Raw genomic sequence first — 27,492 nt, forward strand, 5'->3', positions numbered from 1 at the left:
ATAATTATAATTTCTCACCTTCAAAAACTCAGATCAAAACTCACTTGGGGCCAGGTGTGGTGGCTCACACTTGTAATCCCAGGACTTTGGGAGGCTGAGGTGGGCGGATCACCTGAGGTCAGGAGTTCAGACCAGCCTGACCAACATGGCAAAACCCCACCTCTACTAAAAATACAAAAATTAGCTGGGTGTGGTGGTGTGTGCCTGTAATGCCAGCTACTAGGGAGGCTGAGGCAGGATAATCTCTTGAACCTGGGAGGTGGAGGTTTCAGTGAGCTGAAACTGTCACTGCACTCCAGCCTGGGTGACAGGGCGAGACTGTCTCAAAAAAAAAGCAACAACAAAAAAGCCAGGCACGGTGGCTCACGCCTATAATCCCAGCACTTTGGGAGGCTGAGGCGGGCAGATCAACCTCCATTAGCCATCACCCTTCCATGTTTATATAGTCAGTTTATGCCACACAAATAAATTTACTCTGTAAAGATCTACACTTGTTTATTTTTTGTTTTTTTTTTTTTTGTGAGATAGAGTTTTACCCTTGTTGCCCCGGCTGGAGTGCAATGGCGCGATCGTGGCTCAGTGCAACCTCCACCACCCAGGTTCAAGCGATTCTCCTGCCTCAGCCTCCTGAGTAACTGGGATTACAGGCATGCACTACCAACCCTGGCTAAATTTTGTATTTTTAGTAGAGATGCGGTTTCACCGTGCTGGCCAGGCTGGATTTGAACTCCTGACTTCAGGTGTTCCACCTGCCTCAGCCTCCCAAAGTGTTGGAATTACAGGCCTGAGCCATGGTGCTTGGCCACACTTGTTTCTTTTTCTTTTTCTTTTTTTTGAGACGGAGTCTGCTCTGTCACCAGGCTGGAATGCGGTGGCACGATCTTGGCTCACTGCAACCTCCGTCTCTCAGGTTCAAGCAATTCTCCTGCCTCAGCGTCCCGAGTAGCTGGGACTACAGGTGCATGCCACCACGCCCAGCTAATTTTTGTATTTTTAGTAGAGATGGGGTTTCACCATGTTGGCCAGGCTGGTCTCAATCTCTTGACCTCATGATCCCCCCGCCTCGGCCTCCTAAAATGCTGGAATTACAGGATTGAGCCATCGCGCCTGGCCCACACTTGTTTCTTTTCTTTTTTTTTTTTTTTTTATTCTTTTGAGACGGAGTCTCGCTCTGTCGCCTAGGCTGGAGTGCTGTGGCTGGATCTCGGCTCACTGCAAGCTCCACCTCCCGGGTTCCCGCCATTCTCCTGCCTCAGCCTCCTGAGTAGCTGGGACTACAGGCGCCTGCCACCTCACCCGGCTAGTTTTTTGTATTTTTTAGTAGAGACGGGATTTCACCGTGTTAGCCAGGATGGTCTTGATCTCCTGACCTCGTGATCCGCCTATCTCGGCCTCCCAAAGTGCTGGGATTACAGGCGTGAGCCACCGCGCCCGGCCCACGCTTGTTTCTTATACAAGTCATCTCTCCCTCACTTGTAGCTTCCTCAAAGAGAGGGGCTGTGTTTTTACTTTGTCATTCCTTCCTCCCCTCACGCAGTCAAGTACAGTGCAGTGCTCTGTACCTAGCCTGTGCTCAGAGAACGCTTTTTCTACTCTGGTATGATGGGACAGAAATCTGAAACTCTGAGGAACAAATGGAGTTATACTGAGAAGATTTGAGTCTCGATGTTTAGAGCAGGCCACATAGTTTGGGGTGTGAGCATGAAGCTAAACTAGATGGAAGATTGAGGAGCTCATCCCTCTCTGCTCCTCCCCTTGCCTGGACCACTCCCCTGGCCTGCAGGCCTGATCTGTCCTCTGGAATTTTCCTTCGCAGAAGCCTCAGTGTAAAGTCTGCCGATCATGCCCCGTGGTGCAGTCGACCCATCACCTGTTTCTAGACCTGCCTAAGGTAAGTGAGCTTTTCTCTCTAACCTAGTTTTCAGGAGGCCTTTTCTGTCCCCTCTGCCTTAGCCACAGATACTGAGAGCAGATTACTCTTAAATGTTTTAAATTTCCATTAATAATTGTACATATTATTGTCAAGAGATGAAATAGATTAAAAGGCACAAAGTGAAAGCCCCAGGCCCACTTGCGAGAGGTGTTTACTACTCATTTTCCTTTGTGTCTATTCAGAAATGTCATATGCATGTAAAAGTATTTTTATGTCTCTTTTTTCTTTTTTTTTTTTTTTTAAGGGATAGGTTCTCACTCTGTCACCTAAGCTGGAATACAGTGGCATGATCATAGCTCACTGCAGCCTTGATCTCCTGGGACCAATCAATCCTCTCCCCTCAGCCTCCCAAGTACCATGCCTGACTGATTTTTTTTTTTTTTTTTTTTTTTTGAGACAGAGTTTCGCTTTTGTTGCCCAGGCTGGAGTGCAGTGGCACAAACTTGGCTCACTGCAACCTTCGCCTCCTGGGTTCAAGCGATTCTCCTGCGTTAGCCTCCAGAGTAGCTGGGATTACAGGCACCCCCACCACCATGCCTGGCTAATTTTTGTATTTTTAGTAGAGACAGGTTTTTGCCATGTTGACCAGGCTGGTCTCGAACTCCTGACCTCAGGTGATCTGCCTGCCTCAGCCTCCCAGAGTGCTGGGATTACAGGCATGAGCCACCACACTGGGCCACTTGACTAATTTTTAAAATGTTTTTGTAGAGATTGGTTCTCACTATGTTACCCAGGCTGGTGTCAAACTCTTGGGCTCAAGCAGTTCTCCTGCCTCTGCCTGCAAATGTGTTGGGATTAAAAGCATGAACAACTGTGTCCAGCACTGACCTCCTTTTTTTTTTTTTTTGAAGTGGAGCGTCTCTCTTGTTGCCCACGCTGGAGTGTAATGGCACAGTCTCGGCTCACTGCAACCTCTGCCTCCCAGGTTCAAGCAATTCCTCTGCCTCAGCCTCCCAAGTAGCTGGGATTACAGGCATCTGCCACCATACCTGGCTAATTTTTGTATTTTTAGTAGAGACGGGGTTTCACCATGTTGGCCAGGCTGGTCTGGAACTCCTGACCTCAGGTGATCCACCCACCTTAGCCTCCCAAAGTGCTGGGATTACAGGCGTGAGCCACCATGCCCAGCCTGACCTCCTTTTTAAAATACAGTGTTCCTCCTTCTGTACCCTGGGCTTAGAGAAAATAAAAAATAAAAAAAAAATAGGCTGGGCACAGTGGCTCATCATGCTTGTAATCCTAACACTGTAGGAGGCTGAGGTGGGAGGATCTGTTGATGCCAGGAGTTGGAAACCAGCCTGGAAAACATAGTGAGACACTGTCTCTACAAAATAATCGAAAAATGAAAAATTAGCCAGGTATGGTGGTGCGATCCTGTAGTCTCAGCTATGTAAGAGGCTGAGGTGGGAGGATCATTTGAGCCCAGGAGTTTGACATTACAGGGAGCTGTGATTGTGCCACTACACTCCAGCCTGGGCAACAGAGTGAGACCCTATCTCTAAAGTATAAAAATATTAGGTCAGGCGCAGTGGCTCACGAGGCCGGATGCGGTGGCTTACGCCTATAATCCCAGCACTTTGGGAGGCCGAGTCCGGTGGATCACGAGGTCAGAAGATCGAGACCATCCTGGCTAATATGGTGAAACTCCGTCTCTACTAAAAATACAAAAAATTAGCCGGGCGTGGTGGCGAGCGCCTGTAGTCCCAGCTACTTGGGAGGTTGAGGCAGGAGAATGGCGTGAACCCGGGAGGTGGAACTGGCAGTGAGCCGAGATCGTGCCACTGCACTCTAACCTGGGTGACAGAGCAAGACTCCGTCTCAAAAAAAAAAAATTAAATGCCACATGCAGTGACTCACGCCTATAATTCCATTACTTTGGGAGGCTGAGGCAGGAGGATTGCTTGAGCCCAGGGGTTTGAGACCAGCCTGAGCAACTTGGCAAGACCCTGACTCTACAAATGTGAAACAGTTATCCTGGCCTGGGCACAGTGGCTCACATGTTAATCCCAACACTTTGCAAAGTCTAGGTAGGTGGATGACTTGAGCCTAGGACTTTGAGACTAGCCTGGGCAACATGGTGAGACCCCATCTCTACAAAAAATACAAAAGTTAACTGGGCATGGTTGTGTGTGGCTGTAGTCCCGGCCATTCAGGAGGCTGAGGTGGGAAGATCACCTGAGCCTGGGAAGGTTTGAGGCTGCAGTGAGTCGTGATTGAAACACTGCACTGCAGCTTGGGCGACAGAGTGAGACCCTGTCTCAAAAAAAAAAAAAAGGAAGAAAAAAATTTAGCCAAATATGGTGGTACACATCTCTGGCCCCAGCTACTTAGGAGGCTAAGGTAGGAGGGTTGCTTTGAGCCGAGGAGCTGGAAGCTATAGTGAGCCATGATTGCACCACTCACTCCAGTCTGGGCAACAAAGTGAGACCCTATCTCAAAAATAAATAAATACATAAAATATAATAGTTCTCATCTTGGGTTTGTTGGGTGTTTCCTCTTGATTAGATTCAGGCTATGCATTCTTGGTTGGAATGCTACATAAATGACTGTGTCCTTTTCAGAGGCACATGATGGCCATCCCCTTCACTGGGAATCTTAACTTTGTTTGGTCAGGTGTTATTCAGTTTGTCCATTGTGTAATTACTATTTTCCCCATTGCAACTTATGAGCAGTCTGGGAATACACTTTATTTTTTTCTTTTCTTGAGATGGAGTCCTGCTCTGTCGCCCAGACTGGAGTGCAGCGGCATGATTTCAGCTCACTGCAACCTCCACCTCCCAAGTTCAAGTGATTCTCCTGTCTCAGCCTTCGAGTAGCTGGGATTATAGGCACATACCACCATACCTGGCTAATTTTTGTATTTTTAATAGAGATGGGGTTTCATCATGTTGGCTAGGCTGGTCTCAAACTCCTGACCTCAAGTGATTCACTCGCCTTGGCCTCCCAAAGTGTTGGGATTACAGGCGTGAACCACCACACCCAGCCTTGTGGGAATCTACTTTAAGACAATGCAATACTTTGCTCTTCATGAACAAAATATTCCCTCTAAATTTAGCATTCATTGATAATTTTTACCTTTATTATGGTGATTTTCCAACTCTACCACTACCCTCTATATTTATCCTTCTCCCTCCATTTATTTTTTATTATTTTTTTTTTTTATTATTTTTTTTTTTGAGACGGAGTCTTTGCTCTGTCACCCAGGCTGGGGTGCAGTGGCGCGAACTCGGCTCACTACAAGCTCCGCCTCCTGGGTTTACGCCATTCTCCAACCTCAGCCTCCCGAGTAGCTGGGACTACAGGCGCCCGCCACCTCACCCGGCTAGTTTTTTTTGTACTTTTTTAGTAGAGACGGGGTTTCACCGTGTTAGCCAGGATGGTCTCGATCTCCTGACCTTGTGATCCGCCCGTCTCGGCCTCCCAAAGTGCTGGGATTACAGGCGTGAGCCACCGCGCCTGGCCCCCTCCATTTATTTTTAAATTTAGTTAGCTGTTTATTATCAGTATGGACTCATGGATTCCTATTTTTTTCAACTTCTTATAATCCTTTCCTGTCCTAAATTTATTTTCATGTTCAAATTGTCACTTATTTCGTCAGTAGGAACGTATTCAAGGTGACTTCTCTGCTTTTGAGATCTCCCATCATTTTTTAAACCCTTCCTTAATTTGTGGCATAAAAAGATACTCTAGGTTCATCCGGTTCAGCCTTGAAATCAACTGTGTCACCAACCTTGAGTTTAATTTAGTAGGGAACAGTATTAGATACCGAAATCTAAATCTAGATGGTAGATGTGCTCATTGCTACTGGGTATCTTTGCTACTAGGACCTTTCAGCAAAGAGAGTTGGTATTTGTTTTTTTTGTTGTTGTTGTTTGTTTGTTTGTTTTGAGACAGGGTCTCGCTGTCATCTAGGCTGGAGTGCAGTGGCACGATCTTGGCTCACTGCAACCTCTACCTCCAGGGTTCAAGCAATTCTCCTGCCTCAGCCTCCCAAGTAGCTGGGATCACAGGCACCTGCCACCACACCCAGCTAATTTTTTTTTGTATTTTTAGTAGAGACGGGGTTTCACCATGTTGACCAGGCTGATCTCCAACTCCTGACCTCAGGTGATCCACCTGCCTCAGCCTCCCAAAGTACTGGGATTACAGGCGTGAGCCATCGCGCCCGGCCAGTTGGTATTTATTTTAGGTTCACATGGACACCTGCAATTTCAGTCCATCCCCACAGAGTTCTTCATCACTTTCTCTTATTTATTTCATGTCTTTATCTACCTTCTTCCACTGTAAGTGTCCTGGTTCTCAATAAGCATCAGCACATTTACTTATTAGCTCAATCCTACAATACACCTAAAACCATTTCAGAATTGCTTTGCTGGTACATCTACAAAAAAAATAACCTATTAAAAAGAGTTTAGGTGGTTGGGCGCGGTGGCTCAAGCCTGTAATCCCAGCACTTTGGGAGGCCGAGACGGGCAGATCACGAGGTCAGGAGATCGAGACCATCCTGGCTAACATGGTGAAACCCCGTCTCTACTAAAAAATACAAAAAAACTAGCCGGGCGAGGTGGCGGGTGCCTGTAGTCCGAGCTACTCGGGAGGCTGAGGCAGGAGAATGGCGTAAACCCGGGAGGCGGAGCTTGCAGTGAGCTGAGATCCGGCCACTGCACTCCAGCCTGGGCGACAGAGCGAGACTCCGTCTAAAAAAAAACAAAGAGTTTAGGATTTGTTGACAATCCTGATTCCTCCCCTAGACTAAGGGTATATAGTCAAGTGTGTTCAAACAAAATTTTTTTCTAGAGACAGGGTCTCTGTCATCCAGGCTGGAGTGCAGTGGCATAATCATAGCTCACTGCACCCTCAAACTCCCAGGCTCCAGTTATCCTTTTGCTTCAGCCTTCTGAGTAGTTGGGACTATAGGCGTGTACTACCATGCCTGGCTAATTAAAAAAAAATTTGGCCGGGCGTAGTGACTCAAGCCTGTAATCCCAGCACTTTGGGAGGCCAAGGCAGGTGGATCAAGAGGTCAGAGGTCAAGAGATGGAGACCATCCTGGCCAACATGGTGAAACCTCACCTCCACTAAAAATACAAAAGTTAACTGGGTCTGGTGGTACCCACCTGTAGTCCCAGCTACCTAGGAGGCTGAGGCAGGAGAATCGCTTGAACTTGGGGGTGGGGAGGTTGCAGTAAGCCAAGATCGTGCCACTGCACTCCAGCCTGGGCAGCTGAGCGAGACTCCATCTCAAAAAAAAAAAAATTTTTTTTTTTGGTTGGGCATGCTGGTTTACACCTGTAATCCCAATGCTTTGGGAAGCCGAGACTGGAGGATTGCTTGAGCCTGGGAGTTTGAGACCAGCCTGGGCAACAGAATGATACCCTACCTAAAAAAAAGAAAAAAAAAAATTTTTTTTTTTGTGTTTTGCACTTCCTCGGCTGGCCATGGTGGTTCATGCCTATAATTCCAGCACTTTTGGGAGGCTGAGGCAGGAGGATCGCTGGAAGCCAGGAGTTCAAGAATAGCCTGGGCAACAAAGCAAGACCCTGTCTCTATTAAAAAAAAGAAAAAATTGGTTGGGCACTGTGGCTTATGCCTGTAATTCCAACTTCCAACACTTTGGGAGGCTGAGGCGGGAGAATTGCTTGAGCCCAGGAGTTTGAGACCAGGGTGAGCAACTTGGTGAAACCCATTTCTACTGAAAATACAAAAATTAACCAGGTGTGGTGGCACGTGCCTGTTGTGCCAGCTACTCAAGAGGCTGAGGCGGAAGGACCACTTAAGCTCGGAAGGTTGAGGCTGCAGTGAGCCATGATGTGCCACTGTACTCCAGCCTGGGTGACAGTGAGACCCTGATATGGAGCAGATTACCACGTTCTCTGCACAAGAATGACATGCAAACTTGTGAAGTGTTCCATATGTTTAAAAATTTAAAAAAAATTTTTTTTTTAGGGATAGGATTTTGCTGTGTTGCCCAGGATGGTCATGAACTCCCATCCTCAAGTGATCCTCCTGCATCAGCCTTCAGAGTAGCTGGGATTAGGCTGGGCGTGGTGGCTCATGCCTGTAATCCCAGCACTTTGGGAGGCCGAGGCGGGTGGATCACGAGGTCAGGAGATCGAGACCATCCTGGCTAACACGGTGAAACTCCGAGGTCTCTACTAAAAATACAAAAAATTAGCCGGGCGTGGTGGCAGGTGCCTGTAGTCCCAGCTACTCAGGAGGCGTGAACCTGGGAGGTGGAGCTTGCAATGAGCCGAGATCGTGCCACTGCGCTCCAGTCTGGGAGACACAGCGAGACTCCGTCTCAAAACAAAAACAAAAACAAAAAACAGAGTAGCTGGGATTACAGGCGCAAGCCACTGGCTGTGTGTTAAAAATCTAGTTAAGGCTGGGCATGGTGGCTCACAACTGTAGTCCCAGCCCTTTTGGAGGCTGAGGTGGGCAGATTGCTTGAGTTCAGGAGTTTAAGACCAGCCTGGGCAATGTGGCAAAACCCTGTTTCTACAACAGTTACAAAAATTAGTCTGACATGGTGGTGTGCACCTGTGGTCCCAGCTACTGGGGAGGATGAGGTAGGAGGATTGCTTGAGCCCAGGAGGTTTAGGCTGCAGTGAGCTGTGATTGTGATTGCACCACTGCACTCTAGTCTGGGCGACAGAACTAGATTCTGTCTCAAAAAAAAAAAAGTTATATATTGCCAAATTGTGCTCCAAAAAGGTTGTATGTGTTTATCCTTATGCTAACCATATACGAGACTTTCCTAAATCAACCCTCTTGTCTTTCTCCGTTATCTCAGCTGGAGAAGCGACTGGAAGAGTGGTTGGGGAGGACATTGCCTGGCAGTGACTGGACTCCCAATGCCCGGTTTATCACCCGCTCTTGGCTTCGAGATGGCCTTAAGCCACGCTGCATAACCCGAGACCTCAAATGGGGAACCCCTGTACCCTTAGAAGGTTTTGAAGACAAGGTAAAAACCCTTTTTTATTCATATCATTCAGCCTTGGTGTTGAGACCCTGGGCTAGCAGAATAGACTGCTGATTATGTCTTGTTTCAGTTTGAGACTTTGGATTGGTCCCTAACATGTTTACCTCCTCCTGACCTCCAGGTATTCTATGTCTGGTTTGATGCCACTATTGGCTATTTGTCCATCACAGCCAACTACACAGACCAGTGGGAGAGATGGTGGAAGAACCCAGAGCAAGTGAGCAGTTCTTGGTTAGGCTGTGCATGGGGAGGGTAGGCGGTAGGGTGTGGGTCTTAGGGTTGGGTGTCTGGTCTCCTGGCCTTTGAAGAAGGTCTCAGGAAATCTCTCCTAACTACATTCCCTTAGGTGGACCTATATCAGTTCATGGCCAAAGACAATGTTCCTTTCCATGGCATAGTCTTTCCTTGCTCAGCCCTAGGAGCTGAGGATAACTATACCTTGGTCAGCCACCTCATTGCTACAGGTAAGTACCCTGGAAGACTACTGATGGGGTGTTCATAGGAAATGAGGGTTGAGGCAGTACTTGGAAAAAGATCTTAGAGAGCTGCTGTCTTGAGTTAGGAGTTGAGATGAAATAGGAAATAATTAAAATGAGAACTCAACCTAGAGAAATGAAACAAGAACCTGAAGAAAGCAAAAGTCCAAAGCTAAAACTCTGTAGTAGATACAAGCAAAGACAAAAAAGGGCCAGAATGGATAGGAAAGGACTCCCAAAATCTGAGCATACCAGCCCCTTAAGGAGAAATGTTGCTAGACAACCATAGTTGAGGTTAGAAAGAGGAAAGAAGGAAGAGTTAGTGGGCTAGAGAGGGGAAGGATGTGATTTGAGCAGATAGTTCTCATTCTCCTCTGTCCAGAGTACCTGAACTATGAGGATGGGAAATTCTCTAAGAGCCGGGGTGTGGGAGTGTTTGGGGACATGGCCCAGGACACGGGGATCCCTGCCGACATCTGGCGCTTCTATCTGCTGTACATTCGGCCTGAGGGCCAGGACAGTGCTTTCTCCTGGACGGACCTGCTGCTGAAGAATAATTCTGAGCTGCTTAACAACCTGGGCAACTTCATCAACAGGTGGGAATTGGTAAGGGGTCAGAGTTAGCAGTGAGCTGGGGTGGGGCTCATTTTCCCTCAGGAGATGGGAATGTGGAGAGAACTAGAAAATGGGCAGGAGGCTGTGAGGACAGTGTGGAAAGTTGATTTCTATTAATTGGGATCTGTTCCTAGCACATATGAGGCTATGTATGCTTGATGGAACAGTTAACTATAGAGATGTGATTTAGCAAAGTTGGTTATAAAGTGGGTTTTTGTAAATTGTGTTCTTATTACTGTTCTTTGTAGAATTGAAGATGTATTCTCTCCTAGCAAAATAGTTCACCTGCAGATCATTGAAAACTTTGGCCGAAGAAAGGGGTTATTTTGGTGTGGGGGTAGGAGGCTTCTGTGGGCTGGGCATGGTGCCTTACGTCTGTAATCCCAGCACTTTGGGAGGCCAAGGCAGGAGGATCACTTGAGGCCAGGACTTGCCTGACTGACATAATGAGTCTCCCATTTCTACAAAAATAATCAGCCAGGCGTGGTGGCGCACACCTGTAGTCCCAGCCACTCAGGATGCTGAGATGGGATGGTCTCTTGAGCTCGAGAGATTGAGGCTGCAGTGGAGCAGTGCTTGTACCCCTGCACTCCAGCCTTGGCAAAAGAGGGAGATCCTGTCTCAAAAAAAAAAAAAAAAGACTTCTGCTATACTCAGAGTTTTTGTTACCTTAGGCTCACATTCTATCATTGGTGCCTATCTCAGCTCTTCTGCAATCTAAAGCAGTATCCTCCGTAGCTTAGGATTCTTTCGTCACGCTCTCTGAACCCTGGACCCTTATAGGTCAGTCCTGCTACTCACTTTCAGGTTTGGTCATTAACCACATTTAATAAATAGTCCTTACCTACAGGAGTTCGAGACCAGCCTGGCCAACCTGGTGAAACCCTGTCTCCACTAAAAATACAAAAATTAGCCGAGCATGGTGGCGCACATCTGTAATCCCACCTACTCGGGAGGCTGAGGCAGGAGAATCACCTGAACCCGGGAGGCAGATTGCAGTGTGCCAAGATCATGCCACTGTGCTCCAGCCTGGGCAACAGAGCGAGACTCCTCAAAAAAAAAAAAAAAAGAAAAAAAAAAGTCCTTACCTAGAGTATTTGTTTGATAGCAATTAACACATATTTCAGCTTGGTGATTTTGAGTAATGACTTCTTAAAAATAAGAAATAAAGTTGTTTAACTTAATCAGGTTTTTTTATGTGCAGAGTCAGATTCTTAGGGGAGAGACAGAGTAAATAATTCATTTGTTAAGCCTTGTCTACTGGCTTAAGGGAGCCAGGAGTTACCTGTTCTAGGCAGGAATCCTGAGAGAATGTACAGTTGTGGAAATGGGGTCAAATTCTAAGGAGGAGAGTGGATAATAACTTCCCCTCTTTTTTCCACTTCTCCTTTCCTACTCCCAACCAAGAGCTGGGATGTTTGTGTCTAAGTTCTTTGGGGGCTATGTGCCTGAGATGGTGCTCACCCCTGATGATCAGCGCCTGCTGGCCCATGTCACCCTGGAGCTCCAGCACTATCACCAGCTGCTTGAGAAGGTTCGGTAAGTAACTGACATCTCTGTCTCATCTGCTGGTGTGTTGAGAGCCTTGTATGGGTCCCTGTAGGACATTACACCTTGGCCTGCTTCCTCCCTTCCCAGGATCCGGGATGCCTTGCGCAGTATCCTCACCATATCTCGACATGGCAACCAATACATTCAGGTGAATGAGCCCTGGAAGCGGATTAAAGGCAGTGAGGCTGACAGGTAGGTAAGCGGGGAGGGTTGGCTAAAGGAATAAAGTGGCTTGTAAGCTGTGTCCTCCTGGAGGTCTTGACTAATATCTCTTCTTCCTCAGGCAACGGGCAGGCACAGTGACTGGCTTGGCAGTGAATATAGCTGCCTTGCTCTCTGTCATGCTTCAGCCTTACATGCCCACGGTTAGTGCCACAATCCAGGCCCAGCTGCAGCTCCCACCTCCAGCCTGCAGTATCCTGCTAACAAACTTCCTGTGTACCTTACCAGCAGGACACCAGATTGGCACAGTAGGTGGAAGAGCCAGCCTGTCTTAAAATTGACACTTTTGCTATGCAGCTTTTGGAGTGGGTGAGAGAAGACCTAACATCTCTCCAGTGTTACTTTGGTCATGGGACTCAAGTTTCTGATATAAAGTCCTTGGTAGTCATTCACAAGTTCAGAATTATCTGTACATCCTCATTGTTCTTCATGCCAGAAACCAGAACCTGGCACACAAAACTAACTGGTAAACAGATATTTGAAGAAACACTGGTCACCTAGTCTCCACAATGCTAGCAGATAGTGGGCAGTGAAAAAGAGGAAATAGCCATTTCCTCTTTGACACAAAATGAAAAAGTAAGTACATCGCTAAACTTCTGGATCAGCCTAGCATCCTTAGAGTGCTTAAAGAATCTGTCCCTATAAATTATTTGGGGTTTCATAGGGAAAGCTACCGCTGATTTCCTAAAATCAGCAGATATTAGCTTAGTGTTATGCTCGTTCTTTCTAAAATATATCAGAGATTGGGGTTGGAGAGGTCATCTGTATAGTCCGGTAGAGACTGTATCTAATCAGCAGATGTTTCTGGAACTTTTTTTTTTTTACAGGTCAGTCCCTTGTTCCAAAAATTGGAAAATGACCAGATTGAAAGTTTAAGGCAGCGCTTTGGAGGGGGCCAGGTGAGAAAAGCTAAAGGCTGTGCCCTCGCTCCACAACAGCCACAGCATCACTTCCTTAATTTCCCTAAGTAGTCCTCACCCATCACTCTTTCCATCTTTTGGCCCTGCTGCTTCCTCACTTAGTTTTTCTTTCCTGTCTTAGCTAGAAGAGACCTTCGACTTAAAGGTAATCACTTTCCCTCTGAGATGCTGTATAAAACTGGAGGTTAGGGGATATTTATGGTTGCTGGTGCTAACTTTGTTGTTGTCCTCCAGGCAAAAACATCCCCAAAGCCAGCAGTTATAGAGACTGTTACAACAGCCGGGCCACAGCAGATACAAGCGCTGATGGATGAAGTGACAAAACAAGTATGCAGCTTAAGCCCTGTGGGAGACTGGACAAGCTGAATCCTAAATAGATCTTTTTCTTGCCTCACTGTTACCCTTCCCACCCCCCTTTATCTTAGGGCAACATTGTCCGAGAACTGAAAGCACAAAAGGCAGACAAGAACCAGGTTGCTGCGGAGGTGGCGAAACTCTTGGATCTAAAGAAACAGTTGGCTGTAGCTGAGGGGAAACCCCCTGAAGCCCCTAAAGGCAAGAAGAAAAAGTAAAAGACCTTGGCTCATAGAAAGTCACTTTAATAGATATGGACAGTAATAAATAAATGTACAATCTCTATATACAAGCTGAGACCCTTTCCTTTTGTCTACTCCAAGCCTTCCCCCTGAATATGTGGGATTGAGGGTCACATCATTGGCACTAGTGAGAGGGTGGTCAGTAGCCACTTGTGGGAAAGGTGGGTAGTGTGGCCCAAGTGGAGTACTGATGCTCCCCAATTGTTCATGCTTGGTGCAGATTCACCATTCGGTCGATCAGAGCTCGACGAGTCGCCTCTACTTCCCTGGTCAGGCGCTCGATTTCCTGCTTGAGCCGTTCATTCTCTTCAGCTAGCTGTGCCACTTTCCTTTCATTCTCCTGTTCTTTCTCCTTCATGCGCTGCTTTCCAGCCCGGGCTGGGGAATGGCCACTCTGTTTCCGTTTCCTGGTTCTCCCTTGGTCTTCCTCCTCTTCCTCCTGAGCCAGGGAGCTCTGACTGGAATCTGGAGAGCGAGGGCTCTGGGAGGTGGTTGTGACCTCTGCTGGTTCTGGCTCCTCCTCAGTCAGCCAAGCCAGCGAAGCAGGGTCAAGAGTGGTAAAGGTTTTTGATTCTTCCTTCAAGGAAATGAGGAAAGGGAACGTAGATATTAATTGAGAAGGAAAAGGTAACATCCCCCTTTAGCTTTAGGCCTAGCATTCTTACCTCTTCATTTCCAGGAGGTGAGACATAGGTACCCCCATTTTCGTCTGAAGACAGGACCTCTTGCAGGTCCTCATACCAGGCTTCCAGCTCCCAGCTGGACAGTGTCCCGAAGGAGAAAGGCAATGACTCAGCTGCCATCTCTGCAGTTGGATCAGTCTGGAAAAGCACATTTGCAGGGTAATGGGGAGTGGCTGGAACAAGCTCCATGTAGCAAACAGTCTATGCCACAGGTTGGCAAGCTGGTCTGATGCCTGTTTTTGTAGGTAAAGTTGTATTGGAATACAGCCACATCTGTTTATTTACATACTGTTTATGGCTGCTTTGGTGCTACAGTGGCAGAGATGAAGAGTCACGCTAGAGACCATAGGGCTCTTAACATCTAAAATATTTATTATCCTGCCCTTTAAAATTTATCAACTCCTAGTTTATATTAATATTCCCTCCTTGCTTTTGCCCAGGACTTGAAGAAGCAAAGTGCCTGGATATCCATGCTTAGGGGATCTGGAGGACTAGTCAAATTCCTGTCCCCATCAAGGTTAGGCTGAGCTGAAGGACTATTTCCCTGAGCTCCCCACACAGGAGAAGGGAGCACAAATGACCTGGTAATTGCTCCTGGAAACTATCAATAGAGTTTGCAAGTGGGACTGAAGACTAGTGAAAGTTTAACCCTGACTGAAGACTGGTAAGGCAAACCAGTTGTCTTTGTTGGGGCTTTCTTTGAGGACCATCTTTCCATTAGGACATTCTTTAAGAAAAGTGGTTTGCTCACCTTGTAGGAGCAAGCCAGGAGAATAGACAGCCTGATAGCAAAAGCTTGCTCAGATTCAAACCCTCCTTTCCCACCTTCTCTAGGTCTTTTCATAATCTCTTAGGGTCTCAGCAAAAGGAGGCTAAGCAGCATCTCTTAGGACTTGGTTTTGGAAAAGGGTAGGTTAAGTTTACCTGCTTTCAGGTGTGGTGATGTATGAAGATACACTTCCTTCTTGAACACTGTAGGCAACAAAGAGAAATGTTAGCCATTTTTGGAAGGGGGAGAGGCAACTTATTTTTTTCTTTTCTTTTGAGACGGAGTCTCTGTTGCCAGGCTGGAGTGCAGTGGCGCAATCTCGGCTCACTGCGACCTCTGCCTCCAGGGTCAAGCGATTCTTCTGCCTCAACCTCCCAAGTAGCTGGGACTACAGGTGCATACCACCGTGCCCAGCTAATTTTTGTGTTTTTAGTAGAGATGGGGTTTCACTGTGTTGGCCAGGATGGTCTCCATCTCTTGACCTTGTGATCTACTCGCCTCCCAAAGTGCTGGGATTATAGGCGTGAACCACCATGCTGGGCCCTTATTTTTCTTTTATCTCCAGCCTCCTACTGGTCCGTCCTTACTTCTGGTCTTGTGGGGTATGCATACTTGGTCCCTGTAGCCATTTCCAAGGGCAGAAGAGGGCCTGACTTTATTTTTAGTTGCTGACATTTGTAGTCCTGGTTACATAATAGCAAAGTTCTGGCCAACTCAGCTTTCTCTAAATTCAAGGCAGGCCTTAAACCTGCCAGGGTAAAGACTAAACTATAGGGAAGGGAACAAATCGTAGCATTTTCCTAACTCCATTCCCACACTGACATCCTGTAGCATTTTCCTAACTCCATTCCCACACTGACATCCTCCAAATGTGTATTTCCAGTCTGGACCTCTTCCAGAACTTCCGACTCTGCTGTCTACTGCCTACTTGCCATTTCTTTTTCAATGTCTAATAGGCACCTAAGACTATGTGGAAACTTGTTGATTTTCCCCTTCCAAGGTCATCCCCATCTCAGATGACAACTCTAGTTGCTTAAGCTAAAAACCTTGGTATCATCCTTCATTCCTCTCACACCCTGCAATCCAAAGTACTAGCAAATTTTAACTTTTTTTTTTTTTTTTTTTGAGACGGGTCTCCCTCTTTTTGCCCAGGCTAGAGGGCAGTGGCGCAATCTCCGCTCTGCAACCTTTGCCTCCCGGGTTCAAGCGATTCTCCTGCCTCAGCCTCCTGAGTAGCTGGGATTACAGGCATGCACTACCATGCCTGGCTGATTTTTGTATTTTTAGTAAAGATGGGGTTTCACCATGTTGGCCAGGCTGGTCTTGAACTCCTGACTTCGTGTGATCCACTCCTCTGGTCTCCTAAAGTGCTGGGATTACAGGCATGAGCCACCATGCCCGGCCCTTAACTCATTCTTTAAAAATGAGTTTTTAAAACTTTGCTTAGAAGAATCTAAACACCTCTAATTCCATTCTTTCCAATCTAGATCAATTCACCACCATCTCTCAATTACTGCAGAAACTTCCTGATTGCAGAAGGTCTTCCCATTTCTTCTCTTGCCACCCCTCCGTAAGTCTATTCACCATACAGCAGCCTGAGTGAACCTTTTAAAACAGGTCATTCCTCTGCTCAAAACTCTCCAGTGACTTCCTATGTCATGTCAGGGAAGTCATTGGAGGGTTTTGAGAGGAGGAATTACCTAAGGTAATTCCTGACCACCTGATGTAACACAGTAACCTCCATCCTGAACATTCTCCATTCCTTTCTCTGCTTTAGCTTTCTCCATGGCACTTATATTTTGTTTACTGTAGGCCTCCCACTGAGATGATTTTTTCCTCTTGCTCACGGATGTTCCCTGAGCCCCAAACTGTTTGGCACACAGTAGGTCCTCATTAAGTATTTGTTAAGAATGAATGAATTCTCCCCAATCTCTCTTATAGGGAAGGGGCAGACGCAGAGTGGCAGCTGCCGATCCCTAGGGACTGGAGATGCAATATTGCCCGAAATATTTCTCTGCAGGGCTGTCCTCCCTGGGGAACCCTCCCTTGCCTTCCAGTGTGTGGGACTTGGCTTTCATCAGCAGTGGAGCCTCAGGTCAGAAGGCTGCAGAGCCAAACGGGGCTGGCCTGATGCAATGGTTACACAGAGATTAGCTGGGAGACAGGACCGGGTTAAAGAGGCAGGGACTAATCCCGAGGGAAGGACGATACCCTGGGGAGACCCCAAATGGCCTCCTACACTTAAGAGATCCAGGCTGCTCTCTTGTGCGGGAGGCCCAGAGACCTCTACGGTAAAGGGAAAACACACCGCTCCCTGTCCATCGGCACCCCTCCCAAAGGCTTGTGTCAAGGTTCCCCTTTCAGCCCTGCAGGGTCCAGTAGCCCCAGCTACCGAGGTGGCCATGCTGACACCAGAGACGCTGAGACTGAGACAGGATTGGGGGTAGGGTAGGGAGAAGGCCGATGGTGGCGAACGGGCGGAAACGGCTTGAGCGATGGTAACTCAGTCTTAGAGCGGGGGTGTGTCCTGCTGCCTCCCCGCGGACAGGCCTAACGAGGTGGCCTGAAGTTGGCTACGGGAGAGAATGAATTTCCCTAGGGCAGCCGAGGTCCCTTTGCCCAGCAGCACAGAGCAGGGCCCATGCTCCGGCTCCGGGCAGGGGTGGAGAGACGCTGTCGTCCGAAGCAATGGGGGTTTGTAAGCACCACCCCAGAATAAGGGACTCTCCCCATTCCTCTCTCGGACGGTCCCTGACTTCACTGTGGAGGCGTGAGGCCAATCCTAAAGAGCGGATGCCCCAACTCTGAGGAGACAGGAGGGTAAAGGGCAGATGGGAGTCAGTACTCGCCTCTCTCCTCAGGTTCCAGCTCTGATTTTGGCTCTGTCGCTGCCACCCGCTCATCTTCAACATGATACGCTCAGTGCCTTAGACTTAAGCCTCTGACCTCGGGAGCGCCTAGCTGTAATCTTTTACCATGGCCTTGCCCTCCTCTCAGGGGCGGGACCCCAAAACCTACCAATCAGAAAGTGGCACGCCGGCATTGGCCCCGCCTCGTCCCTCGTATCCGCCACTCAGGAGCTCCGCAGAACCGCCCCCGTCGCTCCCTCTCGCTAGGGGGTCGACGTAGTGTCGGACCCGGAAGTGGCTTTGGGTCACGAGGCTTCACGGAGGCGGTGGGTGAGTCATGCGCGCGCGCGGAGGGGAGTGTAGCGGGGGGAGGGGAGGAAAGGGGGGCGGGGATGATGCAATGTTTGGCAACCGGTGTCTGCACGCGCACGCGCAGGGGACTACGAGGGTGGTGGGAGGTGCAGAGGGTGGGGGAAAGGAGAGAGGGCGGGGCGCCAGCTCCCGGCGCCCAACGGCCCCAACGGCTATCAGCGTTGGCCGTCCGTAGTCGGTCGTGTGGAGCCTCTTTGCCGCTTGTCTCCCCCAGAAGCTGCTGTTCCGCCCACCGAGCTTTAGTCGGCGTTTTACCTCCACTATAAGGGACTCCCATTTTCCTTGGCCCCTCCCAGCTAATGGTCATATAGGCCTTTTGAACTTTTCCTTTGAAAGTTGGTATCCATCCACTGGGATTGTCGACATCTCGAGAGTCTTAGAGAGGTCTCCGGGCTCGGTGACTCATGCCTATAATCCCAGCACTTTGGGAGGCTGAGGAGAGCGGATCACCTCAGGTCAGGAGTTCCAGATCAGCCTGACCAACATGGTGAAACCCCGTCTCTACTAAAAATACAAAAATTAGCCGGGTGTGGTGATGCGCGCCTGTAATCCCAGCTACTCTGGAGGCTGAGGCAGGAGAATCGCTTGAACCCTGGTGGCGTATGTTGCAGTGACCGAGATCGCGCCACTGCACTCCAGCCTGGGTGACAGAGCGAGACTACGTTTCACCGAAAACGAAAAACAAATAAAAAAACCCGGGGTGGTCTAGCCCCGTAAATCTCCCAAAAGGGGCCGAGGTACTGGAATCCCTTGGTAGTCATTTTCCGCTTCTCTCACAACAGCGCCCTTGACTTTTACCTTGGAGTTGCTAAGCCCTCAGCCTGCCAGAAGTCATGTATTTTACCCAGTGGACCCAATTCTGTTTGGCCACCTATTTTCCCCCACTGTACTCTTACGGCTTTCTCCAATACCAAGACCCTCTCTTGCTGTACCAGACAGCAAGTCCTGTGACTCCCTGCTGTGAGGAGCGCGGCACAGGCCTGCCTCCTAGGTGTTCGGGTCGAGATTTACAGCGGAGTCTCATCCTGGGACGTGTAAGTGCACTTCAGCGCAGGACCGCCGTGGACTAGGGAGACCGGGGCCGCGATTTTAGCCTCAACTCCCCCTCACTTACCAAGGGATCTTACCGTCCTTGTTTGTAAATCAACGAGTTGTAAGGGTAAAATGAGAACCATGAACTTGGAGGCAACTTGAACAAAAGTAAAACGCACCACGCAGAATGCAAAGTATTTTTCTTGTGCCTTGAAAACAGAGGCCATGTGGTGGCCTGTTACATATCCTGTCATACCCTCATGGGGGCAGCCAGAGTTTAAGTAGAAACTGTCACAAGGCCGGTTGTGACTGGAGTGGTGTTTCTGTGACAGGTCTTTGGTTAGGCTGCTCCGTTGCTCCACACCTCCATTTCCCCTCTGAAAATGGGGGTGGTGTGGGGGGTGGACCAGATGGTCTCTCCTGGCCTAAAGACAGACCAGGTTGTCAGTGACAGGCAGAGGTCATGTGACTTGACAGGCCGAGGTCGTGTTGTGACATGTTGACCTGGAGAGGCGGGTCAAGTCCCAGCACACTACCCGGGAAGCCTTTGGGGCGGGGCAGGGCAAGTCGCGACTTTCATCTTTCGGGCCTGGCCCCTCCCGGACCTGGCATTCCTGGCTCCCGCAACAGACTGTGGCTTTGGAAGGGGCCCCTCCCCGAGGAGGGCTGGGATTGGCCACCAGTGGCCTGGGGAGAGGCGCAGATCCTTCCGCGGAGGGAGGGGGGCCGCGTGGGGTGTTTGTTCTCTTGGGGATTAATGGGGGGTTGTGGGGGAGGGGTAGGCGCGCTCCCGCATGCGCACTGCGGCCCCTCCAGTTGGCTCGTCGCTGTCCGCTGGGCGGGGGCCCGGCCCCGCCCCTCTCCCGGCCGGGCAGCGGCGGAGGCGGCGGTGGCTGCGGCGGTGGCTGCGGCAGCGACGGCGGCGGCGGCGACAGCGGCAGCAGCCTGCGCAGTGCCTTCTGGGAACGGAATCCCCAGGGCTGCCCCTGGCCCCCATGGCGCATGCGCGGGAGGCCGCTCGGTGATCCGCGGCGGCGGCAGCGGCGCTTCCTGCTAGGACCGGCCGGGGCCGTACCGGAGGCTCGGGCTCCACCGACCCTCCTCCCACCCCCTCCCACTCACTCTCTGGGCCGCGACTGCGCAGGGCGGGGCCGGCCGAACCATGGGCCGCGGTGAGTGCGGGGCCCGGCCCCCCCACCCTGCCCCTCCCCCTCCCCTCCCCTCCTGTCCCTACCCTCTGCCCCCTCCGCGTCCTCTCGGCCCCTTTCCCCGGCCCCATCCCCACTCCCCCGCCCTCACCTGCCCCCGCCGCTTCTCCCTCTCACTGCCTGACTTCTGCCTTCTTCACCGCCCTCCCCTCAGTGCTTCGCCCACCCTCCGCCCGCCCTCTCCCCAAGTTCCTTCCTACTTCGTGCGCCTTCCCCTCCTCCTCAAGCTGAGGGAAGCAGTCTGGGTGACAGGGCGCCTTGTTATGAGAGGGAAAGTTTGGAAGCCGCCAGTGTGGGGTGGGAGCGATGGTGAGTCTGGGGAGGATACCTGCAGATTGGAGGGGCTTCCCCTCCTATTGGAGGATAGGCTCTCTTGGAGATATCGGAGAACAGGCTCTTTTGGAGTCAGTGGGATAGGAGGTACTGAATCTCTTTGCCTTAGGCTTGAGGGAAAATCAGGAGCTTCTCAGGATCCTGGGAAAAGACTGAGCTGTGATCCTCACCTTTTAAGACCCGAATGAACTAGATCAGCGATTGTCTGATGGAGCAGGCATGGGGGGAGTTCTGCTGGTACCACCCCAGCGGGCAGTTGGGCAATTGCCTGGTGACCTGTGGGGCAATCTGTACTTTTTATATCATCTTCCTGGGTAGGGAACGACAGGAGCCAGACACTCTGGGAAACTTCCTAGTGGCCTAGCATTATGGGAATGTGCCCATACTCCTGGTTGAAGTCTTCAATTCCGAATGGACGGAGGCCTTGCCCTTCATATGCCTAAGAATTGTGCTAGACTTTCTTGGTCCCAGGGAGCTGAGGTTCTGACCCTCTGGTCCCTAGGGACTGGGCTTGGAAAGGATGGTTGTAGACTAAGCCAGCAGATCCCCGAGGTCTTTATAGGCGCTTGCCTCACATTGTTAAGGATTTTTCTCTTGAGAGGATGTAAGGATCTTTCTCTTGAGAGGGTGCTGGGCTGTGGTGCTCTTCAGAGTTGGGCAGACTCCTGATAGTCCCATCTCTCTACTTTGCGTTGCAGGTGTGGGCTAAGCTGGTGGCCCCGGCTTTAGACTGGACCCCACAATGTTTGCAGAGATGTTCAGGTAGCTGTGGTGATACGGCAGAGGACTCCTCATTCTCCCTCCCAGCTCTCTGAGGGGTTCCCCTTGCTCCTCTGGGGCTTTCCCTGAGTTTTCTTGGGTCTCCCCACAACCTTTGCCTTCCTGGAGTTCTCCCTCAGGTACCTCGCCCAGTTTAATCCTCCTAGTGCCTACATGGATGTCTGTGTTATCAGGCACGCGGGAGCTGATTACACACAATGAATGGGGGCAATGAGAGCAGTGGAGCAGACAGAGCTGGGGGCCCTGTGGCCACATCTGTCCCCATCGGCTGGCAGCGCTGTGTGCGAGAGGGTGCTGTGCTCTACATCAGGTACGGATCTTCCCAGGTCCCCAAGCTCTGCCACTCCAGTTGCCCGGGTTTTCTTTCTTCCGCTTCTCCTCTCAGCTCAGCTCTCTGGTACCCGATTGCTCTCCTCTCTTCCCCTTCCTTCCTCAGCCTTTATGCTTTCTGTAGCTCTTGGCCTTTGAATCCATTCTCCCTCTTTCTGTGTCTTCCCACATTCCTTATCCTCTGTTCTTCTAGGAGGATCTGTAACTTAAGCACTGTGCTTTAGGAGTATTGCCTGATTCACTGCCAGCTAACGCCATGTCCTCTGACCCTGTCCTCTTCCAGTCCAAGTGGCACAGAGCTGTCTTCCTTGGAGCAAACCCGGAGCTACCTCCTCAGCGATGGGACCTGCAAGTGCGGTCTGGAGTGTCCACTTAATGTCCCCAAGGTCAGAGTGGTGAGGGGTGCCTGAGAGTACAGAGATAAGCTAAAAGTCTTAATGCAAATCACTGACTGAGGTAGCCCTTTCCACAGATTCCAGCCCCTCAGGGTCCCTGTCCTTGCTTTCCACCTTACAGGTTTTCAACTTTGACCCTTTGGCCCCGGTGACCCTGGGTGGGGCTGGGGTGGGGCCAGCATCAGAGGAGGACATGACCAAGCTGTGCAACCACCGGCGGAAAGCTGTTGCTATGGCAACTCTGTACCGCAGCATGGAGACCACCTGCTCACACTCTTCTCCTGGTGAGTCTTCTGCCACTTTACAGAAGACGGAGGAAAACCTAAGGGCTTGGAAGGCTGGTGGTGGGAGTTCCATGAGAGAGAGCAAAGAGAAAGGGGAGTGGGTGGGGAGCTACGTGGTGAGAGGAGGGCACAGGGAGGTTGGGAACTTGTGGGAGATGGGACTAATGAAGACAAAAGAAAGTTTTTGGAAGGGGAGCCACAGGCTGACCCTTCATTTTTCATTTATTGCAGGAGAGGGAGCGAGCCCCCAAATGTTCCACACTGTGTCCCCAGGGCCCCCCTCTGCCCGCCCTCCCTGTCGAGTTCCTCCTACAACTCCACTTAATGGGGGTCCTGGCTCCCTTCCCCCAGAACCACCCCCAGCTTCCCAGGCTTTCCCCACTCTAGCAGGCCCTGGGGGGCTTTTCCCACCAAGGCTTCCTGACCCAGTCCCTTCTGGGGGCAGTAGCAGCCCCCGTTTCCTCCCAAGGGGCAATGCCCCCTCTCCAGCCCCACCTCCTCCACCTGCTATCAGCCTCAATGCTCCCTCATACAACTGGGGAGCTGCCCTCAGATCCAGCCTGGTACCCTCTGACCTGGGCTCTCCTCCGGCCCCTCATGCTTCCTCCTCACCACCTTCAGACCCTCCTCTCTTCCACTGTAGTGATGCCTTAACACCCCCTCCCCTGCCCCCGAGCAATAATCTTCCCGCCCACCCTGGTCCTGCCACTCAGCCACCAGTGTCTTCAGCCACTATGCACCTGCCCCTGGTCTTGGGGCCCCTGGGAGGGGCCCCCACGGTGGAGGGGCCTGGGGCACCCCCCTTCCTTGCTAGCAGCCTACTCTCTGCAGCAGCCAAGGCACAGCATCCCCCACTACCCCCTCCCAGCACTTTACAGGGCCGAAGGCCCCGTGCCCCGGTGCCCTCAGCTTCCCACTCCTCATCACTTCGTCCCTCTCAGCGTCGTCCCCGCAGACCCCCTACTGTATTTCGATTGCTAGAAGGGAGAGGCCCTCAAACCCCTAGACGGAGCCGTCCTCGGGCCCCTGCTCCTGTCCCCCAACCCTTTTCTCTCCCAGAGCCATCCCAACCAATTCTCCCTTCTGTGCTGTCCCTGCTGGGACTCCCCACCCCTGGCCCTTCCCACTCTGATGGAAGCTTTAACCTTTTGGGGTCAGATGCACACCTTCCTCCTCCCCCAACCCTCTCCTCAGGGAGCCCTCCCCAGCCCAGGCACCCTATCCAGTCCTCCCTGCCTGGGACCACCAGTGGCAGCCTCAGCAGTGTGCCAGGTATGTGAGTGTTGTGGAGCCCTTCCTCATCCTGGATGGAAAGAGGCAGCCAAGGCATTTAGGGGAATGTTCAGAGAGCTCTTTGAGGGTTTTCTGGGTTGGGGGCAGGGAGGTTGGCTTCTTTGGATGCTGGGAGAAAGGGCCTCCCTTGAGCTGAATTTCTCTCCTCTTTTACAGGTGCCCCTGCCCCACCAGCTGCCTCCAAAGCCCCGGTAGTCCCCAGCCCTGTGCTTCAAAGCCCATCCGAAGGGCTGGGGATGGGGGCGGGCCCGGCCTGCCCTCTGCCTCCCCTGGCTGGTGGAGAGGCTTTCCCTTTCCCCAGCCCAGAGCAGGGCCTGGCACTGAGTGGAGCTGGCTTCCCTGGGATGCTTGGGGCCTTGCCTCTCCCTCTGAGTCTGGGGCAGCCTCCACCTTCTCCATTGCTCAACCACAGTTTATTTGGTGTGCTGGCTGGGGGAGGAGGACAGCCTCCTCCTGAGCCCCTGCTACCCCCACCAGGAGGACCTGGTCCTCCCCTAGCCCCAGGAGAGCCTGAAGGGCCTTCGCTTTTGGTGGCTTCCTTGCTTCCTCCACCACCCTCAGACCTTCTTCCACCTCCTTCAGCACCTCCCAGCAACCTCCTTGCCTCTTTCCTGCCCCTGTTGGCTCTGGGCCCCACAGCTGGGGATGGGGAGGGATCTGCAGAGGGAGCCGGGGGTCCAAGTGGGGAGCCATTTTCAGGCTTGGGAGACCTGTCGCCCCTACTTTTCCCCCCACTTTCAGCCCCCCCTACCCTCATAGCTTTAAATTCTGCGCTGCTGGCTGCCAGCCTGGATCCCCCCTCGGGGACACCCCCCCAGGTGAGGATGGGGGTGAGTAGCTGGGACAGAACACAATGTAGAATGAGAGATGGGAGCTGGGAATCAAAAGCTTTCAGTTTCATTCCTGAGCTCTTCCTTGGGGCCTTTGGGGAGGCCTTAGTTCTTGGCTGGGGGTAGGATGACTACAAGAATTGTGTCTGTATTTAATAAGCATGGCTTATCTCATTTGAGGCTTCAGTCAGATAGTGGATGTGAAAGCACTATAAATCTGTTGAGTATTTTACACACGTGTTAGAATCATTCTTTTTTCTTAGCCCTGTGTCCTGAGTGCCCCCCAACCTGGACCACCTACCTCCAGTGTCACCACGGCAACTACTGACCCGGGAGCCTCCTCTCTGGGCAAGGCCCCCTCCAACTCAGGGAGACCCCCCCAACTCCTTAGCCCTCTGCTGGGTGCCAGCCTGCTGGGTGAGTCTGAGGGAGTGTGAATTCACACTCTTGGTGTGAAAAAGCAGCCGTAAAACTTGGGAGTAGTGGCTGAATAAATTGGGGAAGAAAGTCTTTGGCCACTGGATAAAGCCTAAAGAGAATAGTAGGGTCTGCTCAGCCTAATTGGTTTGCCTAGGGAGAGACCCCTGACTATAATTTCTCAACAGGTGACCTGTCTTCGCTGACCAGCAGCCCTGGAGCCCTCCCTGGCCTGTTGCAGCCTCCTGGCTCTCTTCTCTCTGGCCAGTTGGGGCTGCAGCTCCTCCCTGGGGGGGGAGCTCCTCCACCCCTCTCAGAGGCTTCTAGTCCCCTAGCCTGCCTGCTACAGAGTCTCCAGGTGAGGGTGTGGGCATGTGTTTGTCAGGGAGATAATTTTTTCTCAAACTGGAAATTTAGGGCTTTCTGAGTTATAGCAGAAGAGGGACCGTATTTGGGATTGACTGAGAACTTATTTTTTGCCAGCAGATCCCTCCAGAGCAGCCAGAAGCCCCCTGTCTACCCCCTGAGAGCCCCGCCTCAGCCCTCGAACCAGAGCCTGCCCGGCCTCCCCTCAGTGCCTTAGCCCCACCCCACGGTTCTCCCGACCCCCCAGTCCCTGAGCTGCTCACTGGGAGGGGGTCAGGGAAACGGGGCCGGAGGGGAGGAGGGGGACTTAGGGGCATTAATGGTGAGGCCAGGCCAGCCCGGGGCCGAAAGCCTGGCAGCCGGCGGGAGCCTGGCCGACTGGCCCTCAAATGGGGGACACGTGGTGGCTTCAATGGACAAATGGAAAGGTCCCCAAGAAGAACCCACCACTGGCAGCATAATGGGGAGCTGGCTGAAGGGGGTGCTGAGCCCAAGGATCCACCCCCTCCTGGGCCCCATTCTGAGGACCTTAAGGTGAGTGCAGAGTGCTGGCAGTCTGGGCTCAGGGGCTCTGAGGAAGGGCTGGGGCTGTGGTACCTTTTTCGAAATTTCCCACACACACAGTCCATCTTTTCTCAGGTGCCCCCGGGAGTAGTCAGAAAGTCTCGTCGTGGCCGTAGGAGAAAATACAAGTGAGTGATGGGCCTACTATAGTGCTGGCCTTTGCCTACTTCTTTTTGGTTTGGACAGTTCTAATGTCCAAATAGTGGCTTGGTTTTCAAAAGGGCAGATACTTATTTGAATATGAGTAAGGATATTATGCCTTTACTATCCAAATGTAAAAAGTTTCCCACCCAAACTTCTGAAATTCACCTGGTGCTTGGGAGCTGTTGCTGATCATCTGTGCCCCTTATTGCAGCCCTACGCGGAACAGCAATAGTTCCCGCCAGGACATTACCTTGGAACCCAGCCCTACAGCCCGAGTAAGTGTGTGTTTGGGTGGGTGGGTGTATGGGTAGGGTGTAAGCGATGAGGCAACAGAAGTAAAGGAGGGTTAGAGGGAGTGGGGAGAAAAGACGACTTCCTGATACCTAGCAATTGACCACTTCTTTCAACTTCTCCTCTGGTATTAGGCGGCTGTCCCTCTGCCTCCCCGGGCCCGCCCTGGCCGTCCTGCCAAAAACAAGAGGAGGAAACTGGCCCCATAGCAGCCATACCTGGAGCTGGATCTAACCCTGATTGGGGAGAGCTGAGTGCTGAGCCTTGGGAGCCCCTGCCAGCCACCTGCACCTGTGGACAGTGGGTGGGGGCACTACTCCCCACTCAGAGCACAAATGCAACTCCTTCCCTACAATCCCATCCTGAGCCATTGCAGGGGGCAGGGAAGTTCACCCCCTCCCCCCCAAGCCATGTCACTGAAAAGGCCTGGGGGGGGATGGTATGTGGCCCTTTCCCCACCAGGCGCTAAGGGGAACACCCCCTTCCCCAGGTCTTTTATTTGTTTAAGTTATTTTTGCACAAATGACTCTTTTATATTTAATTCGATTTCATTGCCTCCCTTCTTAAAGCCAACAGGCTCAGTTTACAAACCTGTGAGCTACTGTTGGCTGCTGCCCTCCTTCCCAGTGAAAGGTACAAAGCAATAAGCATCATGCATCCTCCCCTTACCCCTCCAACACCCCTCTGCCTCTGGCTCAGGTTGCTCAAAGCACAGATCCCCTCTTACCCCTGTCCCCAGGTTTGAAACACATAGCCTCATTTCAAGGTGTAGCCAGGTTCCCCCCACTTTCCTCTGGGATATAAAAAAGGGGGTAAGGGGGCAAAGAGAGCCCTCTGGGCCTCTCCTCCCATACACACTACACTGCCCCTTCTCCCCCCATCAAAACGCTCAGAGACGTTGTGATGATGCGACTGAGGATTATGCAACGTGGTCCAACCGGAGCGGCCAGCATGACCAGCTGTCCAGGGGCTGCCTCCTGCCTTTTCTTTTGTAAAGACAAGACCCTTGGGAGTTTTAATTCTGTTTTGTACTTGCCCTATGGGGCCTCCACTGCTTTTCTATGGGAGACACTCTTAATTTAACAGATGAGAATATTTTGAACCTCTGGCTCTGGCTCTGTACTCATTTTTTATTTAGTTCTTTGGTAAGAACAGGTTACAATTTAAATCCATCTGTTGTAGTATAGAGTGGCTTAGACTGCCTGTTATGATGAATGCCTATGTCCTAGTGCTGCTTCCTCCCCAGGAAACACAGCA

At 51.2% G+C, this 27,492-nt stretch overlaps 4 protein-coding genes and 1 non-coding gene across 31 annotated transcripts in view; 2 read left to right on the forward strand and 3 right to left on the reverse strand.

Annotated features, from left to right (window-relative positions):
- MARS1 (methionyl-tRNA synthetase 1) overlaps positions 1-13,345 on the forward strand; it is a 26,959-nt gene extending 13,614 nt beyond the window's left edge. For 2 of the 4 annotated variants that reach the window (XM_015152050.3, XM_015152051.3), the window contains 12 exons: positions 1,817-1,891; positions 8,727-8,897; positions 9,037-9,132; positions 9,262-9,379; positions 9,774-9,987; positions 11,414-11,545; positions 11,645-11,749; positions 11,841-12,027; positions 12,607-12,678; positions 12,821-12,844; positions 12,934-13,026; positions 13,125-13,345. In XM_015152050.3, coding sequence (XP_015007536.3) covers positions 1,817-1,891; positions 8,727-8,897; positions 9,037-9,132; positions 9,262-9,379; positions 9,774-9,987; positions 11,414-11,545; positions 11,645-11,749; positions 11,841-12,027; positions 12,607-12,678; positions 12,821-12,844; positions 12,934-13,026; positions 13,125-13,271 — 1,434 coding nt within the window. In that variant the 3' untranslated portion in view covers positions 13,272-13,345. 4 annotated transcript variants of the gene reach the window in all.
- DDIT3 (DNA damage inducible transcript 3) lies at positions 13,200-17,690 on the reverse strand. Of its 3 annotated transcripts, XM_015152055.3 has the most exons (4): positions 17,597-17,690; positions 14,903-14,950; positions 13,961-14,116; positions 13,283-13,872 (listed from the first exon to the last, which is right to left on the reverse strand). In XM_015152055.3, the coding sequence occupies exons 3-4, from the start codon at positions 14,096-14,098 to the stop codon at positions 13,501-13,503; spliced, it is 510 nt and encodes a 169-aa protein (XP_015007541.1). In that variant the 5' UTR covers positions 14,099-14,116; positions 14,903-14,950; positions 17,597-17,690; the 3' UTR covers positions 13,283-13,500.
- Positions 14,027-17,690, reverse strand: LOC144332935 (DDIT3 upstream open reading frame protein). The gene is made up of 3 exons (XM_077954665.1): positions 17,597-17,690; positions 14,903-14,950; positions 14,027-14,116 (listed from the first exon to the last, which is right to left on the reverse strand). The coding sequence occupies exons 1-2, from the start codon at positions 17,657-17,659 to the stop codon at positions 14,909-14,911; spliced, it is 105 nt and encodes a 34-aa protein (XP_077810791.1). The 5' UTR covers positions 17,660-17,690; the 3' UTR covers positions 14,027-14,116; positions 14,903-14,908.
- On the reverse strand, positions 16,354-16,451 carry MIR616 (microRNA mir-616). The gene has a single exon (NR_032648.1). It is a non-coding gene; the product is annotated as a microRNA mir-616 (primary transcript).
- Positions 17,691-17,855: 165 nt separating the features above from the next.
- MBD6 (methyl-CpG binding domain protein 6) lies at positions 17,856-27,343 on the forward strand. Of its 22 annotated transcripts, none has more exons than XR_013401167.1 (15): positions 17,868-17,926; positions 21,240-21,303; positions 21,495-21,631; positions 21,935-22,037; positions 22,168-22,330; positions 22,562-23,602; positions 23,780-24,441; positions 24,717-24,870; positions 25,059-25,228; positions 25,354-25,770; positions 25,876-25,928; positions 26,156-26,219; positions 26,370-26,539; positions 26,805-26,868; positions 27,129-27,343. XR_013401167.1 is itself a non-coding variant. In XM_077954624.1 (13 exons), the coding sequence occupies exons 3-13, from the start codon at positions 21,519-21,521 to the stop codon at positions 26,442-26,444; spliced, it is 3,012 nt and encodes a 1,003-aa protein (XP_077810750.1). In that variant the 5' UTR covers positions 17,856-17,926; positions 21,240-21,303; positions 21,495-21,518; the 3' UTR covers positions 26,445-27,343. The 22 variants fall into 22 exon arrangements, 9 of the variants coding, with proteins under 9 accessions (XP_077810750.1, XP_077810753.1, XP_015007604.3 ...); XR_013401172.1 differs by having other exon boundaries at positions 17,870-17,926; positions 25,357-25,770; XR_003720669.2 differs by lacking the exon at positions 17,868-17,926 and adding an exon at positions 19,857-20,172.
- The last annotated feature ends 149 nt before the right edge of the window (positions 27,344-27,492 follow it).

This window comes from Macaca mulatta, chromosome 11, assembly GCF_049350105.2.
Source record: "Macaca mulatta isolate MMU2019108-1 chromosome 11, T2T-MMU8v2.0, whole genome shotgun sequence".
Taxonomy (NCBI): domain Eukaryota; kingdom Metazoa; phylum Chordata; class Mammalia; order Primates; family Cercopithecidae; genus Macaca; species Macaca mulatta.